This window comes from Podarcis erhardii, assembly GCF_964252035.2.
Source record: "Podarcis erhardii genome assembly, chromosome: 5".
NCBI classification, from domain to species: domain Eukaryota; kingdom Metazoa; phylum Chordata; class Lepidosauria; order Squamata; family Lacertidae; genus Podarcis; species Podarcis erhardii.
The window spans coordinates 58,386,242-58,405,013 of NC_138509.1; the positions used below are offsets into that span (position 1 = coordinate 58,386,242).

General features: G+C 44.7%; 1 protein-coding gene across 5 annotated transcripts in view; it reads right to left on the bottom strand.

Annotated features, from left to right (window-relative positions):
• The window catches only part of LOC309342965 (prominin-1-A-like), a 33,438-nt gene that overhangs the window by 11,701 nt on the left and 2,965 nt on the right, over positions 1-18,772 (bottom strand). For all 5 annotated transcript variants that reach the window (XR_014157047.1, XM_081863972.1, XM_081863969.1 and 2 more), the window contains exons 3-13: positions 10,920-10,981; positions 9,779-9,984; positions 8,013-8,133; positions 6,379-6,442; positions 5,560-5,649; positions 4,233-4,423; positions 3,754-3,828; positions 3,277-3,340; positions 1,874-2,033; positions 1,145-1,297; positions 303-426 (exon numbers count right to left, since the gene is read on the bottom strand). Coding sequence is in view for 4 of the 5 variants with exons in the window: in XM_081863972.1 (XP_081720098.1) it covers positions 303-426; positions 1,145-1,297; positions 1,874-2,033; positions 3,277-3,340; positions 3,754-3,828; positions 4,233-4,423; positions 5,560-5,649; positions 6,379-6,442; positions 8,013-8,133; positions 9,779-9,984; positions 10,920-10,981 (1,310 nt within the window). In the remaining variant the exon portion in view is untranslated. The remainder of the gene's footprint in view (positions 1-302; positions 427-1,144; positions 1,298-1,873; positions 2,034-3,276; positions 3,341-3,753; positions 3,829-4,232; positions 4,424-5,559; positions 5,650-6,378; positions 6,443-8,012; positions 8,134-9,778; positions 9,985-10,919; positions 10,982-18,772) is intronic.

An 18,772-nucleotide genomic window follows, 5' to 3' on the forward strand; every position in this document is an offset into this window, starting at 1 on the left:
AACTCAAAACAACATCTTCAGTATTTCCCTCTCCCTGCGATTTCCTCCTCTGCAGATTGTGGGATTGCCTGGCTGTCTCATGCCTACTTCAGCAATTTCCATGCCAAAATGATAATGATTGACAAGGGGGAGAGATGGGATCCCAGGATTAGAATCTAAGGTTACAGTGTGTGGGTTCTGGTCTGGTGTTAAGGGTAACCATGACTCACTTCTCTCCGCACCCACATGATTTCCCCCCTTGTTCCACTGCAGATGGTACTCAGCAGTATCAAAGAATGCTCATGGTAGCCCAAGGGACTTACCTGAAGGAGATGCCCATCGGCCCATGGCTGACACACCACTGTGTACATACTTCCCCCAACTAAAAATGTCAGTAGAACCAACAGCATCAGCAGCCATGAAAATATGAAGCTGAACCCAACGCTCCTGTCAGAGAAGGGAAAACATGATTGGAGGTCTCAGATTTTGCTGGATGGATGTGAAGAGCAGCCGTCAGAGCCTTTGCACATTTGCCCCAGGCAACCCTTCCATTCATTCTGACACACAATCCAGCAGATAAACATAAGGAACAGCCAGAGGGCCATGGGAAAGTCCAGGACAAGGTCAGGGTGCCAAAATACTCAGGGGGCATGGCTCTGCACTGTGCCAATCTGCCAGTAATGCTGCATTTCTGGATACTTAAGGATATTCCCACCCTAGCTTTCTCTAGTAGGAGCCTGTACACAAAACAGATTGTGTATGGGAAAACCCTCCATAGAATAGCTCCCAGAGAGCTGGGGAATCAGGCAACCAGCAATACATGTAAAGATCTACAGCTGCCTCCTGAGTCCTGCCACCCTTGCTCTCACATTTGCTACGCCATAACACAGCTTGACAACATTTAGCAATCATCAGGAAGGGTAATAAGGTAACAGAACATGAGTTTTGCATGCAGAAGGTTCCAGGATGAATCCCTGGCATCTCCAAGTAGGGCTTGGAAGGACTTCTAGCTGAAACTCTGGAAAGCCACTGCCAGTCAGCATTGATGGTGCTGTGCTAGATGAACCAAGGGCCTGACATGGGATGCAGCAGCAGCTTCCTACATTCCTTTGACTTATTGGATGACTCTCTGTCATGAGATGGGAGAAGGTGCAAAGTCTCTTACGCCATGAAGAGGTCTCCACCAGTGTTTGCGAGGCAGCTCCGTTTGGTAGGCATCTCTCGCGGGTTTAGCCCAAGTGCCCCAAACAACAGGCCCAGCACGTTGAATACAATGATCACGAGCACCAGAGAGCATAGGCAAAGGCCAGCAATCCACCTAAAGTAAGGAAAAGGAAAACAGTTAAGACTCCAACAGAAGGCAATGGCTAAGGGAAGGAAGGAGCCAAAACCTGGTAATGGGTTTGATCTCTGCTAAAAACCAGCGTCAGCAAGACTGTACTCTGCTGGCATGTGCATCAAAGCCCTGGCAACAAGAAGAAGCAAATTAGAAAACATGAGATCCCATCCAAGCCTAGGTTATGAACAATGGTATAGCACTGAAGAAAAACAAGTGCTATCTAGGCCAATTAACCAAATCGGAAGACAAGGATTTTAATTTTCATACTACTGCAGATTAGATGTGGTGCCCTGTCCAAAAATGCTGTGGGAAACCATCAGTGTGACATGAAACTGCACATCAGAGGCTTCCAAAATAGTGGCCAGAAAGCTTTTAGCCCTTCGTTTAGGCTACCATTCTCATCCCATTTCCTACAGCTGCCATTTTGATAACATATGACCACTCATAGGAGGGACAGGGGACTAACATTTCACCCAACACAGGACCTACCATGGCTTAAGCTAACCTAAGGGATTTACCCAGCTTACAATACTCTAAGAACACTTTAATTCATACCTGTAGCTATCATAGGTGACAATATCTGGCTCATAGGTACTCGCCCAACTGACAACATCTGTCATGGACTGAGAGATATTCCCCATTCTGCTCAGTGTGGAAAAGTTGCTACGGGTATCTTCAATCGCTTGCTCGACATCATGGAGGCGAGACTCTCCTTCTGCAAGGACCAAAATATACACAGATAAACAAATATACTTTGTTCACTATGGCAGAGAGCATCTTACCACAGGGCAGCCACCTGCTATGTGTTCCGGATATGTAGTATTTTATGCCCAATTGCTTATTAGCTCTCCGAGGAAGAACCATTCACACACCTCAGCAAATCTCATGCCTCCTTCATTTCTGGCTGCCCATCCTTCATTCAGTTCAAGTTAGGGGGGAGGGGGAACACAAAGCAGGAAGGACAAGGAAAGCTGTGGATTGGGAGAAGGGAAACATCCAGCCCCACTAAGCCCAATGCCATCTTACCCATAGGCGCTAGGGGTGCGGGGCACCTGGGTGCCGGGCTCTCAGGAGCGCCAGGCTGAGAGTCCGGGACCCAAGAGTTGAGTCCGGGAAAGAGCCCACAGGGTGACCGAGCCAGCGAGACGCAGAGGTGGCTAACTGGCTCTGCATTCGTGCAAGCCTGGGACTGGGCAACTGGGGGGGGGGGCGCTGGGCGTTATTTGTACCCCAGCGCCGCATATGCTTAAGACAGCCCTGACTAAGCCCCACTGATGCCTAATAAATGGAGGAGCTAGCAAGAATGTGCAGACTAGCCATGTCCTCTAAAACAACAGTGCATATGTGGCATTGGTCCATAGGAGGACATACGTTTTAAAAATGTTTTGCGACATCTTGTAGCTCAGTGATAAGAGTGAATGCATGTCCAAGGTCCTAGACTGAATTCCTTAGCATCTCCAATTAAGGGATCTCAAGTGGAATTTGTAGAACTACCGTGAATCAGAGTAGACAGTGCTGGGCTGGACAGACCATTGATTTGACTCTGTAGAACAAGAGCTTCATATGTTCACATGTGATTAACTCACACCTTTCACTCCATGCATCCACAGCAGGTAGCTGTAACTGCAGCTTCAGGACAGGAAATGCCATGTTGCTTGAACATGCACATGTGAGAAACTGTTGGGTGTGAACTCCAATTACTATGTAGAAGGTATATTTGTAGAATAACAATTTCTAAACAAAGAAAAGGCTGCACTATTGCAAAACTGTAAAGAGTTACATTGAATGACTGAGAGCCGAAACTTGACTAAATTCCACATATTAATGTGAACTGATCAAAGAGATATTTGGCAGGTGACCTCTAGTTTCTGAGGACATTATAAGTGTAACCATAGCCTTTCAACTGGTTCTTGAAATGAGAATACACACACCTTTATCTATCTGTTGAAACTACTTACCAGACACCACCTTTTTTGTTTGTTCAGACACCTTCTTTGGAATATCAGCCAGAACTTTTCTTGCCTGCCAGTGCCAGAACCCAGAATAAAGACATATGCAGATGGAAACAAAAGACAAACAACACAGAGATCTCAGAATCACATATGCTCTTATAGTGTTGAACAAAGGGCAAAGCAATGTGAATCAAAAAGGCATTGCAATACGTGCTGATTCCAAAGAGGAGGTGGGCTAACAATACCTTCTGAGGATGGGATACAGGCATTGATGGTTTGAGAGATCGGGGGAGCCCTATGACCCAAGGCTGTGGTTTATGCTACTAGGCTCAGTCTGTGGCTCTGCTCCTACTGCACAGCCTCTCCTAGACAGGCCATCCCTGGCACACTGCCACCTGGCATGGGCACTCAGAAAGTCTGCTCTGTGTGGCACACTCTGATTGCGGAGGAGAGAGAAAAGATGGACGGAGGGAAGGATGTTACCTTTGCAATGGTGTCCTGAGGGTTTGAGTCTGTCAGATTGGTCAACAGCTGGAGTGGGCGGCTGACATCTGGAACCTGTGGGAACAGATGAAGGGGCAGTTTATCTATCTATAAGAAATTAAAGTGATGATGCATTGTGTTCTGGGAGGGATAGGAATCTTTGTGTTTCACTCAAATGTTTACACTGACACAGGTAAGAGCAACGTGGCGTCCACTGAGACGTTTGTATGTTTATGTGCTGGCAAGACCAGACAAACACATCCATGGGCATCTTGTAGACACGCTCCAACACTGTAGCCAGGCCTCAGCTGAGATTCCACCCTGACATCTATTGCACTACCTGGCACTGGCTTTAGGCTCTGTCTCAGTAGTGTCACTCAATTAGCTAAGCCCACTTATCCTGAATGGTGCTTCTTCCCATGTTCTCTAAAAACCCACCATCCCTTTCCTAAGGTCTCTGCACTCCAACCCCATTTTACCGCACTGAGATTGGCCCCAGGCTCCAGGTTCCGTTTTGGGACATCCTTGCAAGGTGCACCGCAGTCTTTCAAAGTCTGGTTGATATCAGTGCTCAAGGCGGTCAGGTTTTGGTTCAGCTGTTCCTGAAGGTCCCGCAAGTGATTTGTTGACTCATTGACTGCCCGGAGCTCTTTTTCCACAGAGCTAGTCACTGCAATGGACAGAGAAAAAGAGTGAGGAGGAACTTTGCAATCTCCACCCCAGTGACAGATAGTTTTCAGCACAAGGGAATCAAGTGGTGCATAAGCTTTATGAAATAAAATAAAACTAAATAAATAAATTTGTGTACCCCACCCATCTGAGTTCGTTGCCCCAGCCATTCTGGGTGGCTTCCAACAGAATAAATAAGAACACAAGAGAATACCACACACTGAAAGCTTCCTGGGCTGCCTTCAGATGTCTACGGAAGGTCAAATAATTATTTATCTTTTTGACATCTGACAGGATTGCGTTCCACAGGGCGGGTGCCACTACCGAGAAGGCCCTTTCTGCCTGGTTCCCTGTAACCTCACAGGGAGGGAACCACCAGAAGACCCTCAGAGCTGGACCTCAATGAACAAATCAAATGCAATTTATTTATTTTGTAAAATTTATATGGCACTTGAATGTAAAAAGAAAGAAACCTCAAATCGGTTAACAAAGATATAAAACAATGGAATTATCAGTAAAAATATATATTAAAATCAACAATAAGCTAAAAAACAGAGTAAAACCCCTGTTCAACATTCGACATGTCTGGATAGGCTTGTCTAAACAAAAATGTTTTTTAGCAGGTGCCAAAAAGAGCACAATGTAAGCGCTTGCCTGATGTCAATAGGCAAGGAGTTCTGAAGTGTGGGGGCTGCCCCACTACAAGATCAATTTCTTACAAATGCAGAACAAATACTATACAGGACCTATAACATTGCCAGTTCCACAGATTGAAGCAGTCACATAAAGAGGGGTAAAAACATAAACAAAACAAAACAATGCTTTAAACAAACAAATCAAATTCAAGACAATGAACTACAGCAATGAGCATTTTTCTCCCAAGAAGGGGCTGGCTATCCTTTGGCCCTCCAGAAGTTGCTGGACTACAGTTCCCATCAGCCCTGATCATTAGCCATGCTGGCTGTGGCTGATGGGGGTTGGAGTCCCAACAACATCTGGAGGGCCAAAAATTCCTGACCCATGCTCTAAACCTTCTTTGCCTCACCCTGTGCCACAGTTAAAGAGACACACTTTCTGGGCCTCCATCTCTACTACTAGATCCCACAACACACTCTTTATTAGACAGTAGGTCAGTACCATTGAGAAGATATTCAGCGTCGTCCAGTGCTTCGTTTACTCGTCCACCTATTTGATTCTTGATCTTGTCTCCCAAAGTCTGCCCAATCTCTGCAGAGAAAACATCAGAACAAGAGGATCAACAAGAATGCTTCCCACTATTATGTCACATACCAAATGCCAGAAAAAAATGGTTTATGGACATTGAGAACTCCTTGAATGATAAAGGGATAATGGGCAATGCTTTGGGTACAAACCAACGTTCTACAGTTTAAGTAGGAGCAGAACTCAGTGATGACTGCGTGGATGAAGCAGGCCACAAGGGTAAAGGAAGGAATTCTGCAGATGACCACTGAACTTCTGGGGCAGACTTCTAATTCTCGGGAAATGCTGGGTCTGTATGCAGCTGTCTTGTGTGGTGGAGCACTGAGCTTCAGGTGAACATCTTCTTAGTGAAGATCCTTCCAGTACTGGTCTGACTCTATCACCCTGGCTGGACACTGTATCTTCCTGAGCAGGAAGAAATATAAAAGGCTACCCATTTCAGCTGACCCTTGCTTGAGCAGCAAAGTCTTCCTGAGCACTGGTGTGTTCCCTGAATCCTTCATTCTTCTTTGTTCATGCCAGCTAGTTTGTCCTCCATTTCTGACTCCCAAACTCTTGGTTTGTCCTCCAGTTGTGGCCTGCTCTTTGACCCTGACTCCTGGCTTGCTCCTTGACCACACCTCCCCCAATGATACTGGGTAATTTCAGTTGATTTCCAAGCTTGAGGCCTGCTTTTTTTGCCTCCCTCCCTCAAGATTTAGACAACACAGATTGTGGCCAGTGGCAGAAACTCACCTTGCAGGCTCTGATTGGCTTGCTTCAGTGGCACCGAACTGGAGTCAATGATGTTATTAATCTCCTGTGAAGAACCAGGGAAGGGATGAAATACAGTATGCTCTGCAGGGGAGGGGGCAGCAAGCAGGATCAAGATCCTGAACATATTTATGGTCATGGATATGAATTTATAAGGACAACAGCATGATGTGCATTGCTTGAACACAGAGGACTCAGTAGTGCCCATTGTATTGAAGTGCATTGCTTCTGCATTGTCCCACTCCCCAGTTTTACACCAATCCAGTTGAAAAGGTTTCTTTGAACTCCTGAATCACTGCCATTTAGAATACATCTTTCCGCAATACTTAATGATGTTTGATTTTTTAAATATATATGTTTTTTATGAAATAGCATTATATAAATAGCCTAAATAAATAAATATTGTGTAGAAAGTGTAGAAATATTGTATAGAAAATAAGCCCTAAAGACTACCATCCTGTGTACACTTACTGGGAAATCAGTCCCCTTTGAGCACCAATTTTGACATAAACACACTTACGTTTGTCCTGCAAAAATATATGTGGAACTTCATGATGGATCACAGCTTAAAAGTAAGTGTTCATGAGTGTCTTCCACCATAGAGGCAAATACTATTTGCAAAAAAATTGAGGAACCGAACATACAAAATTGACTACCATCTAATTCTGCAGGTGAAGAGACACTGAAGCCACAGCCAACCCAACATTTTGTGGACTGGGAGCACAACTGCAGTTATTTTGCCTCCATGTATGGTGGGTGTTTCTATCCAGACCAGCTCCTACCAATCCCCATGGTTAAGCATGGGTTAAAAAGATATTTCAGGCACATGTAGGTTTTGCAAATGGTTTCCCAAAGAACAATTTAATTCACTATTCAGAAACAGCTCTAAGAAGTTAGCATGGCATGATATATTGGTCCCTGTGTTTCTTGTGGGAGCTGCCTTCAGTGGGAGGTACCATTAAACCAATATACCTTGGTAAACAATGTAGCTCAGCACCATTTGATAATTCTGTGTTAACAGCAAAGCATGTTTGTGCCTTCCAGTACTATGAACAGTTTGTGCTGCTGTTTAAACGAGTATATTTTTATATCCTAATCAAAGAAGATATGGAAAACAGGTGCCTGAGAAGGCACTGAAGTCCAGAACTACCAAGATGACTCCTGTAGCCCTGTCATGATCCCAGAATTCACCTTGTACCTGTGCTTGGAAAGCCATGGACCTCTATTCCTGGCACAGGATTCTTCCTCAGGTATCATCTGATCCAGTTACCCTTCTAACTGATGGTGGTTAAGTAGTTTGCCATGGCCACTGAAGTGTTGAAAGTGCAGATTTAGGGCATGTCAGTGGGATAATGGCCGTTAAACAGTGCAACGATGCTCATAAGAAGTAAATCATTGGAGGTTGGAGGTAGGGATACAGAGGTGCATTTCTGGGGAACAGGGCAAGGCATAGGGAGGCTGGTGGAGGAAACAAGCAGCAAGAGGAAGAACACCTCACTATGTAGGCAGGGCAGTAGAAGTGATCATACATGGAGGATAGGAGGACAATACAAAAGACACCTGCCTGCAGAAAGGAAACAGGGGAAGGTGCATAATATAGCTTATAGACTATATACCTTAGGGATAGAGTTCAGGAACATGAACAGGTTGTCCATCGTATTGTTCAAAGTGACGAAGCCTCCACTGATTCCCTGTGATATCTGACGGTTGCTGACATACGCACAAATATCCCCAGCCCTGCAGTGAAGGAAGCAGGTAGAGTTGAGAGGACAACTCTTCATACTGAAGTTGCTTCTCCTTTTCCTCAAAGAGGAAAAGCTAGTAATATCATGCAACCAGTCAAAAAACATAACAATGGGTACCAACAAAGTTGTGAATTATTTATGAAGTGTCTTGATTGACATTGTTCCATTTTGGGGGGAGCAAATGGGGGATACAGCGTGGGCAATGTGAGCAGGTCATAGAAACCTACTAGTACCCCCCAAAGGCAGCAGTAAAACTGCAGCATGTGACTTGCATGTCTGTGTGATTCGTCTCCAACTATTTACTCTTTAGCACCCACTCTGTGCTTGCAACACATTGTAAGCTTGAATGTATAGTTCAACGGGGGGTGCCTGGTGGATGCACTCCCCTTGCCCATTGGTCAGAGGTTAATCCAGGTCGTTTTTAGATCCATTCCAACTTTATGATACTGAAATAATTCAGCACTTCATAGGCACCCTGGGTTCCCTTGAGTCTGCAAGAACCTCCATAGAACTAGTGCAAGGACAAATGGTGCAGAAAGGGCTCTGGCAGTTGCTTGTGCCTGTGGTGGCATGCTCCAGAGTAAAAGCCAGCCATGCTCTGGTTCCCAGGCAGCCAGCCATGCCACAGAAGGCTCATGGGAGTCTCCCTTCACACATTTATGCTCGTGTGCCTCAAGGTGTTCTGGCAGAAAATTAGTGACTGGCTGCTCAGACTTGAACCATATGCTGAATTGATAGGAACAGTGATGCTGGAGGTCAAGTCTGACTGGAAATGGTGTCATTCATCATTTCCCCTGGACTCCAAAGTAACTCTGTAGTTGTTCAGTGAGGAGATATACTTGCTTGAGCACTGGCAAGAATTAAGGCCTACTTTGATCATTCTGCACTGCTAAACGTCTCTAGTGGCTGATCCCTAAAGGTTTGGAAACTCAATCTCTGCTGCCAGAGCTACTAACCTCAACTTTTCATTTCACACAATAGAAGTAGCCTACGCGCACAGTGCAATTTCCTGTTGGGCCTCCCTGCAGGGACCATCCCATCCTCCCTCAGGCTCCAGGAAGCCATTCCTTTGCACAAGACCATCATAAAAGGCTGTGGCCAGACTTAAAAGTGATGCCAAGTAGACAAATAAATTGTCTCATTTAAACTAGACCTGCAGCCACTATGTGTACAACATCAGCACATAAGAGAAGTGCCTACAAACAGTGTACATGCAGGTGAGACAAGCCAGTTCATATCAGACAGCTAAGCAGGTGCATCTTGCTTGAAATTGGGTCCAAATGGCAGTAGCTGTATAGTTGGGGGCTGCTCCATCACCTGACCTCCCTTCCAGCTGAGTTACCAGGATGGAGGGTGGGAGGTAAGGTCAACATGTTGCAAGCATGCTGGCAGGAGCGCCAGATTGGCTCCACTGGTGCATTTTCACAGCACCAACCTCATCCCTCAGCCACTCTGTCACAGCATGCTGTACTGACTCAGCCAGAGGGAAGTCAGATGAGCAGCACAGCCTCACCATGCTGTCCACTACTGCTGAACAGGCAACGTAGACAGACTGGAATAAACTCCTTGCTGAACTCGTCACAGCAATAACCCACTCCCGCCCTGTTCATTGATGCTCAGTATAGTACTCAACTCACACGAGAATGGTAGTGACAGCTAGCAGGAATGCAAATAACGTCCGCCTCTTGCAATTGGTGTTTTTTGTCTGCTTCTGGTACATGGAGCCGCCGCAGTGCCCACAGCAGCGGCAGCAGCAGAAGAACAAACCCACCAGGGGCACAAGGATGATGAAAAGAAGACCAATGGCAAGGCAAACGAGGAAGCCTGTTTGGTATACAAACATCTAGAGATGGGGAGGGGAGGAGAGAAGAAAACAAACAGACACAGTAGTCAGCTAGTATGATCATTCAAAGATGCTGACACCTGCCTGCCCCAAAATAAAAGGGTGAAGGGCTCAGCACAGGGTGGTCCCCAAGAGTCCACTGATGGTTCTTCTTCAAAAACAATCTGGATTTATTAGAATGTTTTCTTGGCCATGTCCTGGACATGAAGTTTGTTATTCGGGAGTCCACTTTGCTCATCTAGAGATAGTGACCTAGTAGCATGTACCAGGGCTTACAGGCTTCTACCCCTGCTCCTGCATTCCTGGCAAGGATCAGGCTGCTCTTGTTAGTCAACAGGGTATATATGTGCTTGCACAGGGCATTGCGTTCTTGCACACGGGCTTCAAAAGTTCCCACCCAGAGTCACACATAATCACAGGTCCGGTAATCCCTATGAACAATGTGGCTCTGGATGCTCAGACCTCAGAAGGCCTTCCCTCCTTAGCCTCCCAGGATAATGTAAACAGTGCATGCTAGCACCAAAAGTGTACTGGGAAGGCATGGCACTGTCTAGGCAAGCTTGGCCTAGTCTGATCCTCCAAACCAGGGTTTTTTTTCTGGACTTCTTCCCTAGCACTCTCCTTCCAACGCCACAGCTGATCTTAATTTCACTCTCCTGAAAGAGGGGCCATCATGCATCCCTGAGTCCCTATCAGAATCTTTACTTGGTTTATTAAGCTTGCAGAGAACAACTGAGAATGTTTTCATTTGTACTGCTTATATATTTATTTATTTAGACACTGACCACGTTTGACTTCTGGGTGAAGTGTCAACCTTTTGGTGTTTGCTGAGCCTACCACACCAAGATTTCCTTTTCATCCCTGTCCAGGTTCACCAACTGCCACCCACTAGCCTCTGAGTTCCATGAACCAATACAAAAAAATAAATAAATCACCTCTTTATACACTGCTGGGTCTGTGAAATTAACCTGGCGCTGGATCAGGCGAGTCAGAAGATCTGAGGAGAAGAACAGAGGGGTCAGCAGTGCCTGGAGGGGGAAGAGGGAATATACCATCACCTACATTATTGGACATTTGTGCATCACTCAACACTGAGATCTCTTTGGAAATTCCTACCCGTAGCCTATGTTACCAGGATGAGACCCTATTTTCTCCAGCTGTCCTTCTCCAAAGCTCTCCTGCTATAACCCATTTGAATGACTCTATGCACATCACATATGGAATTTCTTTCTCTCTTTTTATTTTGTGCCACGGGCTATAGTGCTCAATAAACATTATGCTGATAGAAAAGAAACTTTTTTCCGCTTTGCAGCCCAAGTTAAGCAATACCCCACTTTACCACTAAGGGGTGCCATACTGTATGGTTAGCAAACATGTCCTCTGAGCTTCAACAGCTCTGAAGAGAAAATGCTGTGTCCTGGGAACTGCAGAAAACAGACCAGACCTTCAGGCTTGTGAAGGTTACTTGATTTTAACTGGAACCCTGAGATCCATCACCCAGAGCCTAATGCAAAATACATGTACTTAGCATTAAATAATTCTGAGCCTATGATCCTTCCACACAAAAATTCACACCAAGCTATCCCAAGCTTGTTTCATTTCAATAATATACCGTAATTTGGAGAAAAGGGATCGTTTTGCAATTGGCAGTCGGAAACCCTTGCTGATCTACTGCAAATCACTCAAAGATCTACCAGTAAAGCTAGATCTGCCTTCTGCCCACTCTGATCTAGCAGGTAAAAACATAAGCACCTAAAATGAGCCTCGCTAAATCAGGCCAATGGCCCACCTATGTATTCTTCTCCCACTACTGAGCAGCTGGTTCTAGCCTGTAAACATATGGAACTGAGAATATTAGTTTCTCCAGGTTTTAGGTAAAACTAGCAAGCTTGAAGGGACGTGGGTGGTGCTGTGGTCTAAACCAACTGTAGTGACTTTGGGTGGTATTCAACTGAATTTTACCTACTGAAATGAACAAATGTGACTAAGGTTCATTCATTTCAACGGGTCTACCCTGAGTTAAACTTTGTCAAATGCCTCCCTTTGTTATTCAAGTTGGGAAGTTGGGTGATCATCACCTAGCAGGTAAGACTCATCATTATACACAATCAGATTTAAAACCCAGGAAAAAGAAAAATGCACTGACAGTAAATTGAGATGTGATTCACAGAATTACATAAACACAAATAAGCAGTGTTGAGCCTCGAAGGCTGGAGACGAAAGACTATGGGGCTATGACACCAGGATATGATCTAAATATTCCAGAGGAATATTCCAGTGTCCAGAGGAGGGCAACCAAAATGGTCAAAGGCCTGGAAACGATGCCTTATGAGGAACGGCTAAGGGAGCTGGGCATGTTTAGCCTGGAGAAGAGGAGGTTAAGGGGTGATATGATAGCCATGTTCAAATATATAGAAGGATGTCACATAGAGGAGGGAGAAAGGTTGTTTTCTGCTGCTCCAGAGAAGCGGACACGGAGCAATGGATCCAAACTACAAAAAAGAAGATTCCACCTAAACATTAGGAAGAACTTCCTGACAGTAAGAGCTGTTCGACAGTGGAATTTGCTGCCAAGGAGTGTGGTGGAGTCTCCTTCTTTGGAGGTCTTTAAGCAGAGGCTTGACAACCATATGTCAGGAGTGCTCTGATGGTGTTTCCTGCTTGGCAGGGGGTTGGACTCAATGGCCCTTGTGGTCTCTTCCAACTCTATGATTCTATGATTCTATTAGTCTGCAGGGTAGCATTACTGAACAGGAAGTTCCTGCATTAACAAAAGTTGTGGGCGGCGGCGGGGGTGGGTGGGTGGAGATTAACAGCAGCACTTTTCCTGTGCAACTGAAACACAGCGACTAGTTCTGGTGCTTTCATTCTAAAGTTGCGAGGAGTTTTCAAGAAGAGCAAGATGTTAAAAAGCACTGGAAAGCACAGAAACATCAAAAAGCAAGTCAGAGTCCATTTTATGCTGAATATTTATCTAAATATAGCAAGAAGTATGCCAAGGCTCAGTCTGGCTGAGGACAAGCGGACTGACTGGAAACTGGAATCTCTGATGACAGTATGGAGTGGAATGGAGACAGGAGAGGGGATGGAGAAAGAGTCTCTGCCACATGTCCAATACAAACCAATGTGTGCAGACCTCACACCAGAGAGGGTCAGGAAGCTTTTCTCTTCATTGGATAGAATGGCCTTGTAAATGTGTGCAAACCAGACCACAGAAAGTTAAATCGGAGCTAAGGCCTGCATGCACAGGACACACACACACACAATGCCCAGGGCTCCATTTTGGAGTGTGTAAAATAACAACAAAGCAAAGGGGTGCCTCCAGGGAGGAAAGCACGGTGAGCTTCAAAGACCTTACTCTCTGCCTCTTATAGCTGAGGATACTTTCCAAGACTGTTTAACATTTTATACTAATCGTTCAGCATTTGAGTGCATGAGGCATTGTCCATTAGCTGTCGCTGCAAAGAGGCAAGCAAACTGGACTCTACTAACCAGGTAGGATGCAGGCTACCAGTGATGGTCCAGTGCCCACAAGGATGACCTCAAGGGATAGGAACCCTTTTGGTTTCTTCCCTTAAGGGAAACGTTAGGGGAGCAAAGTATGCACCCCCATGAAAGTATCAGATAGATGATGAAAGGCCACTGAGAGAGAGGCAGGGAAGTGAAGATATCCCAGGGTGAAAAACGAGAAGAAAGTGAAGGTGGGATTAAGAGCTAGCTTTGTATACAGAAAAGTATGTGCGTTTGTACACTATTTCTGCACTTTAGATATCCAGCAGGTTTCCCCCTCCCATATTTATCAAGAGGCTATTGTTCTTAGATATGCGCTATGTTCTATAGTTGCACCTGAGATAAGTAGGCAATAACTCCATTGAGTTGTGATATTCACTGCTGGGAAGACATTGTGTATAATTTGACATTACTGCTTAGTATGTCTTGTTCATAAAGTATTATGTACTTTTATATATTCTCCACTACAATTCATAATACGCAATAATTGGTATGTATATAAACTGGTTTTTTTATTGTATGGATATTTAGTAACATATTGACATATATTGCTTATTATGTTCTATGCTGTAAATCACCCTGTGGTCATTTGATGAAGGGCAGTATATAAATTAATAAAGAAATGTAAAAATAAATAAACAGCTACTAAGAAAATTCAGCATGCAACCCTTCTTGAGAAACTGGGGGGGTGGGGGTGGGCATGGCTCCCAGTACGGCTCTCTGCTAGGCTCGAACCCCAGTTCCTCTGACTCCAAGAAAGTACAGGCTGTAGCCATCTTAGAAAATATGACTGTGATTAAATCATCAGAACATCAATAAATGGCACAGTATTCTTAGCAGTATTGCAACAAAGGCAGCGATTTTTAGCCCTCATGCCAGAGAAGCTGGGAAATGCAACCACAAAAATAAAGAAACCACATCATAAAAGAACATAAAAGGTCAAAATGTGTAAACCCTGACTCATGATATTTGAACGCCCAGAGTGGACAATGGCCCCACACAACTTGAGGACGTGGCTCTGAACCAAGCCTTTAAAAACTTTATAATGCTTGCTGTGGACCCATGTGGATTTCGGAAGAGAAGATTGCAACAAGAGGTGCTGTCATCCAGGACTCTGTGGCACAGTTCACACCTGTGAGCCGGGCTCCTGGTTTATTCCTCCCAAACAAGCCATGAGTGGTAAGCCACAGAACAAGCCTTGGCTACAGCTCGTGGCTTTTCTGGATTGAGACAAACTGTGAGGTTCAGATGTAACCCTAAGCCAAACTATAGCTTGAAGCAGCAAGGCAGGAAGAGCAAAGCAGCTGTGATTTTCTTTCCAGTAACCCGAATGTTTGCTCATCTGTGCCAAGCCACTGTTTGGTTTAGTGTGATGTATAATGGGCCATGGAGTCCTTGGTGACAGCACTTCTTGTTCCTCCCTCCCAAGACATCCACCTTCCCCTTCCAGTTCCTCCTTCCTGGTCCCATTTGCCATCTCTCTTGGCTCCATTCTTTCCCTTCCTCCTCCCCGCCCCCCAAACACACTTCTCTCTCCTGCATCTAGGAATCAGATCATTTGGGAATTTTTTTTAAAGAGAAGTTAATGATTGACTGAAGCTGGAACAGCTTCCTTGCTGCAACCAGTTATATTGGTACCCAGGCATTCTATGAAGAGTGCCATTCCAGCCAAAGTGGGTGGAGTGCTGACATCAAATGAATATTCCTATCTGTTTCAGCTTCCCTTGATGACCTGTTAAATCCCATTGCCCTCCCAAGGCTTAGGATAAAATAGCTCAATTCCTCACTCCCTCTGCCCCACATGTCTTACAAAGGACTTAAGGGTACAATTTTCCTGTGAAATCTATTCTCTGCCTAGTTTATCCAGCCACCAGGGGCTACATCTAATCTTGATGAAAGGTATATTTTAAAAAATCACTACTGAGGGCATCAGGGGTTGATGATGGAAGGACAGAAAAATATACTGGGGTGTCTATTTCTGGCTGGGTTCTGCAGTTTGGCAAAGTCCATGCTAATGGCTCTTCAGGTTGCAAACATGCTGCACAGTGAAGTACTGCCTAACCAGTCTTTGTATAACTATGTGAGACTGCCAACAAAAACATGGAGATCATTTAGACTGATCCAGTTGACATAACTGGACTGCCAGCAAACATCTGAGAGAGTCTCCCACCAAAAGCTCTTGAGTAAACTTAGCAGCCATGGGATAAGAGAACAGGTCTGCTTATGGAATGGCACATGATCAAACATTCAAAAGCAGAGAGAATAAACAAATGAGGGAAATAAGCCATGAAGGCCACCCTGAAGGACTTTCTATTGTGAGAAGCAATATTTAACTTGTTCACAAATTATCTGGAGGCAGGTATGAGATTTGCAAATGACCGCCAAAATATTCAGCACAGGAAAATCCTAAGGAGACTGTAAGGTACTCCAAAAGGATCCCTCAAAACTGTGAACAGACAGCAAAATGACAGATATTTGGTTCTTATGTTGTGTAGCATATGTGATCTGGACAATAAAACCCAACATTTCACAGATAGACTGGTGGGTTCCTGAACTGGCCATAATTAGCCAAATTTAGGGGCTGTGGCAGATAATTCATTGCAAATATAAACCCAGCAGGGAGCACCAACAATGGCAGCAAATGCCATGTTAAATGCCATGTTAGAACCTCGCTTGTCAGAGGCACGATCACAGAGTAGGGAACCTCAGGCCCAGGGACAAAATGTTGTCCTCCAAGCCTCTCTATCTCACAGTCAGAACTCTCCTCAGGCCACACCCCTCGTTGGCTCTCCTCTGCAGACCTAATGTTTTTGCCTGGCTGGAATGAGCCCCTGAACTCTGGTAACACCTCTTGCCTGCCTGGATGGATGAAAGAGAGAGTGTGAGTGCGTGTTAGGAAAATAGCCTTATCTAGGAAAAGTAATATTTGCATTAATTGCTCTACCCACGTGTGCCTTTTTCCACACCCATTACTGGCATGCAACCCTTGGAAGGTTGCCCGGAAGGGAATGTGGCCCCAGGACTGACAATGGTCCCTCCCCCCAACAATAAACCTCCGAATACCATATATGGGGACCAACAACAAAGAGGAAGCTTTTGGCTTCATCCCTTACCTGAAGCATCCAAGATGGCCAGTCTTGGACCGTCAAACTAGACCTTCAAACTAATCCAGCATGGCTGTTCTTAGGCTGGACCTTGTTCATTCCCCCACCCCTTTACATTTCACATGCCCCAAAAATACATTATGAAAACCTGTATTCCTGTACATACACCCAAACTTAAAACAGTATACATCTGCTTTTTTTTTTTTAAATTATTATTATGTGATCCATGAGTTGGAACTGGTCTTTGCTTTTCTGGAGAATTTGTAGATGAAGTAAGACTCCAGCATTTCCCCGCAAAGGTGCCGTATCTTTGTGCTTTGTTCCTCTTGCCAGTCTTAATTTGTGAGTCATTTTTTCCCATAAGGGCAGGGATCTTATTCACACCTAACCAATTTGATGGTTTGAACGTCAAAAGGGGCACCAATTCTCACTAGCTATTACTCAAAAAAAAAACCCACAACCCATTAAATTGTGACTAGCTATATCATTGATTTTAGGAGTCTGTCTGTGTCTGGTCTTTAAAGGAGCAGGAGTCAGTAACTGTTGGGAAGGTCATGAAGTTAAGGTTGCTGACCACAAACAGAGCATGAGTCAGCATGCAACACACTGCTACAAAAAGAGGACCCAATAACGTTTTAAGTTGCATCACAAGAAGATAAGAAATCATAATCTCAGGGCCAGATAACACAGCCTACCTCAAGGCCAAACTAGATGAAGCAGAGGCTGCCACGCTTCTTTAATCATGTCTCCCTCCTATTCATATATAACACAGAGAATGAGGGACATTTTTAAATAACAAGGCCATGTTGGTGGTGTCAGGTGACCTGTGCTCTGACCTCAAAGAGCCTTTAGCTGTAGTTATCCATGCTCTGGTAACTTCCAGGTTTGACTACTGCATTGGACTGTATGTGGGGCTGCATTTGAAGGCTGCCTGTAAACTGCAATTATATGCATACCTGTCAACGTTTCCCTTTTTTAAAGGGAAATTCCCTTATTCCCAATAGGATTCCTCACAAGAAAAGGGAAAAGTTGACAGCTATGATTATATGTGAAATGGGCAGAGATGCAATTAAACAAATCATTATTTTCTGTCACCGGAACCAACGTGTTGGATAACCCCTCTCTCTTTCTCGCCAGAGACCTCTAAGACATTCCGCTGGAGTTTTACATGAAAGTCTGGCGCCATTTATTAGAAAGCATGACACAGCTTGGAGGTTTATCTTGCAAAATGCATATGGGCAGGCTGAAAGTTAGTTATGTGGCTCCTCTTAAACTGCACAAAGACGTATACAGAAACAGGACTGGGTGTGGACTTCTGTTTTGCTGCAGGGTGCCTGCTGCTTCCCTCTGCCTTCCCTCCTCAAAGGACACACACAGTAGTTATAAACTAGGTGCCTATTGTCTCCTGTGCTTCAGACACAGTTTTCTTTTTGTGTTGTTTTCTCAAGTGCCTGCATGAATAAGTCATCAAACATTTGTTCGGCAATTTATTTTTCTCTTTAAGAACTTTTTTTTTTTTACACTTAAAAAAAACCTGTTCTGGCAATTGGCACAGGAGCCTGAAACAAGGAAGCAGGCAAATGGAGCAAGGAGAGGAATGAAAGCCACATTCCTGTGCCCACTTACACAGGAGTATTTCCCATTAAGCTCACTGGAGCTTACTTCTGCACAGACATGCACAGAATTGCACTGCATGCTGTTCTCTCAGTAGATATGAAGACTCTCCAAAGGTTGGCTCATATTTTTTCAACATTTGAGGAAGGAATATTGCACAATAAACGCACCCAGCAACTAATGGTATGTGGCTTCCATCCGCCAGACTCACTGATGTGTAAATTACGGTATGCCCCATCATCTCCTCCACCCACTTTTTAGTCATACTGTCACAAGTATGGACTCCAAAAGCAAAAGACACAATATCTCAACTTAGCGTAGTAAAATACAGGTTTCTGGTTGTATCCAAAGTCATCCCCTTAGTACAAGAACTTACACAAGAGTAATGGGAATTCCTCTCCCTCTTGTCTACACACCCACAAATCTGTTCTGGGGTTTTCCCCAATCCTAAAGAACAAATTGTGGGTGTGGGTGTACATGGGGAGAGGCAGTCCTGCTGTACAGGTGGGACTCCTCACACTAACAGACTAACTTTGCAGGGTACAGGCCTTTGTCTCCAG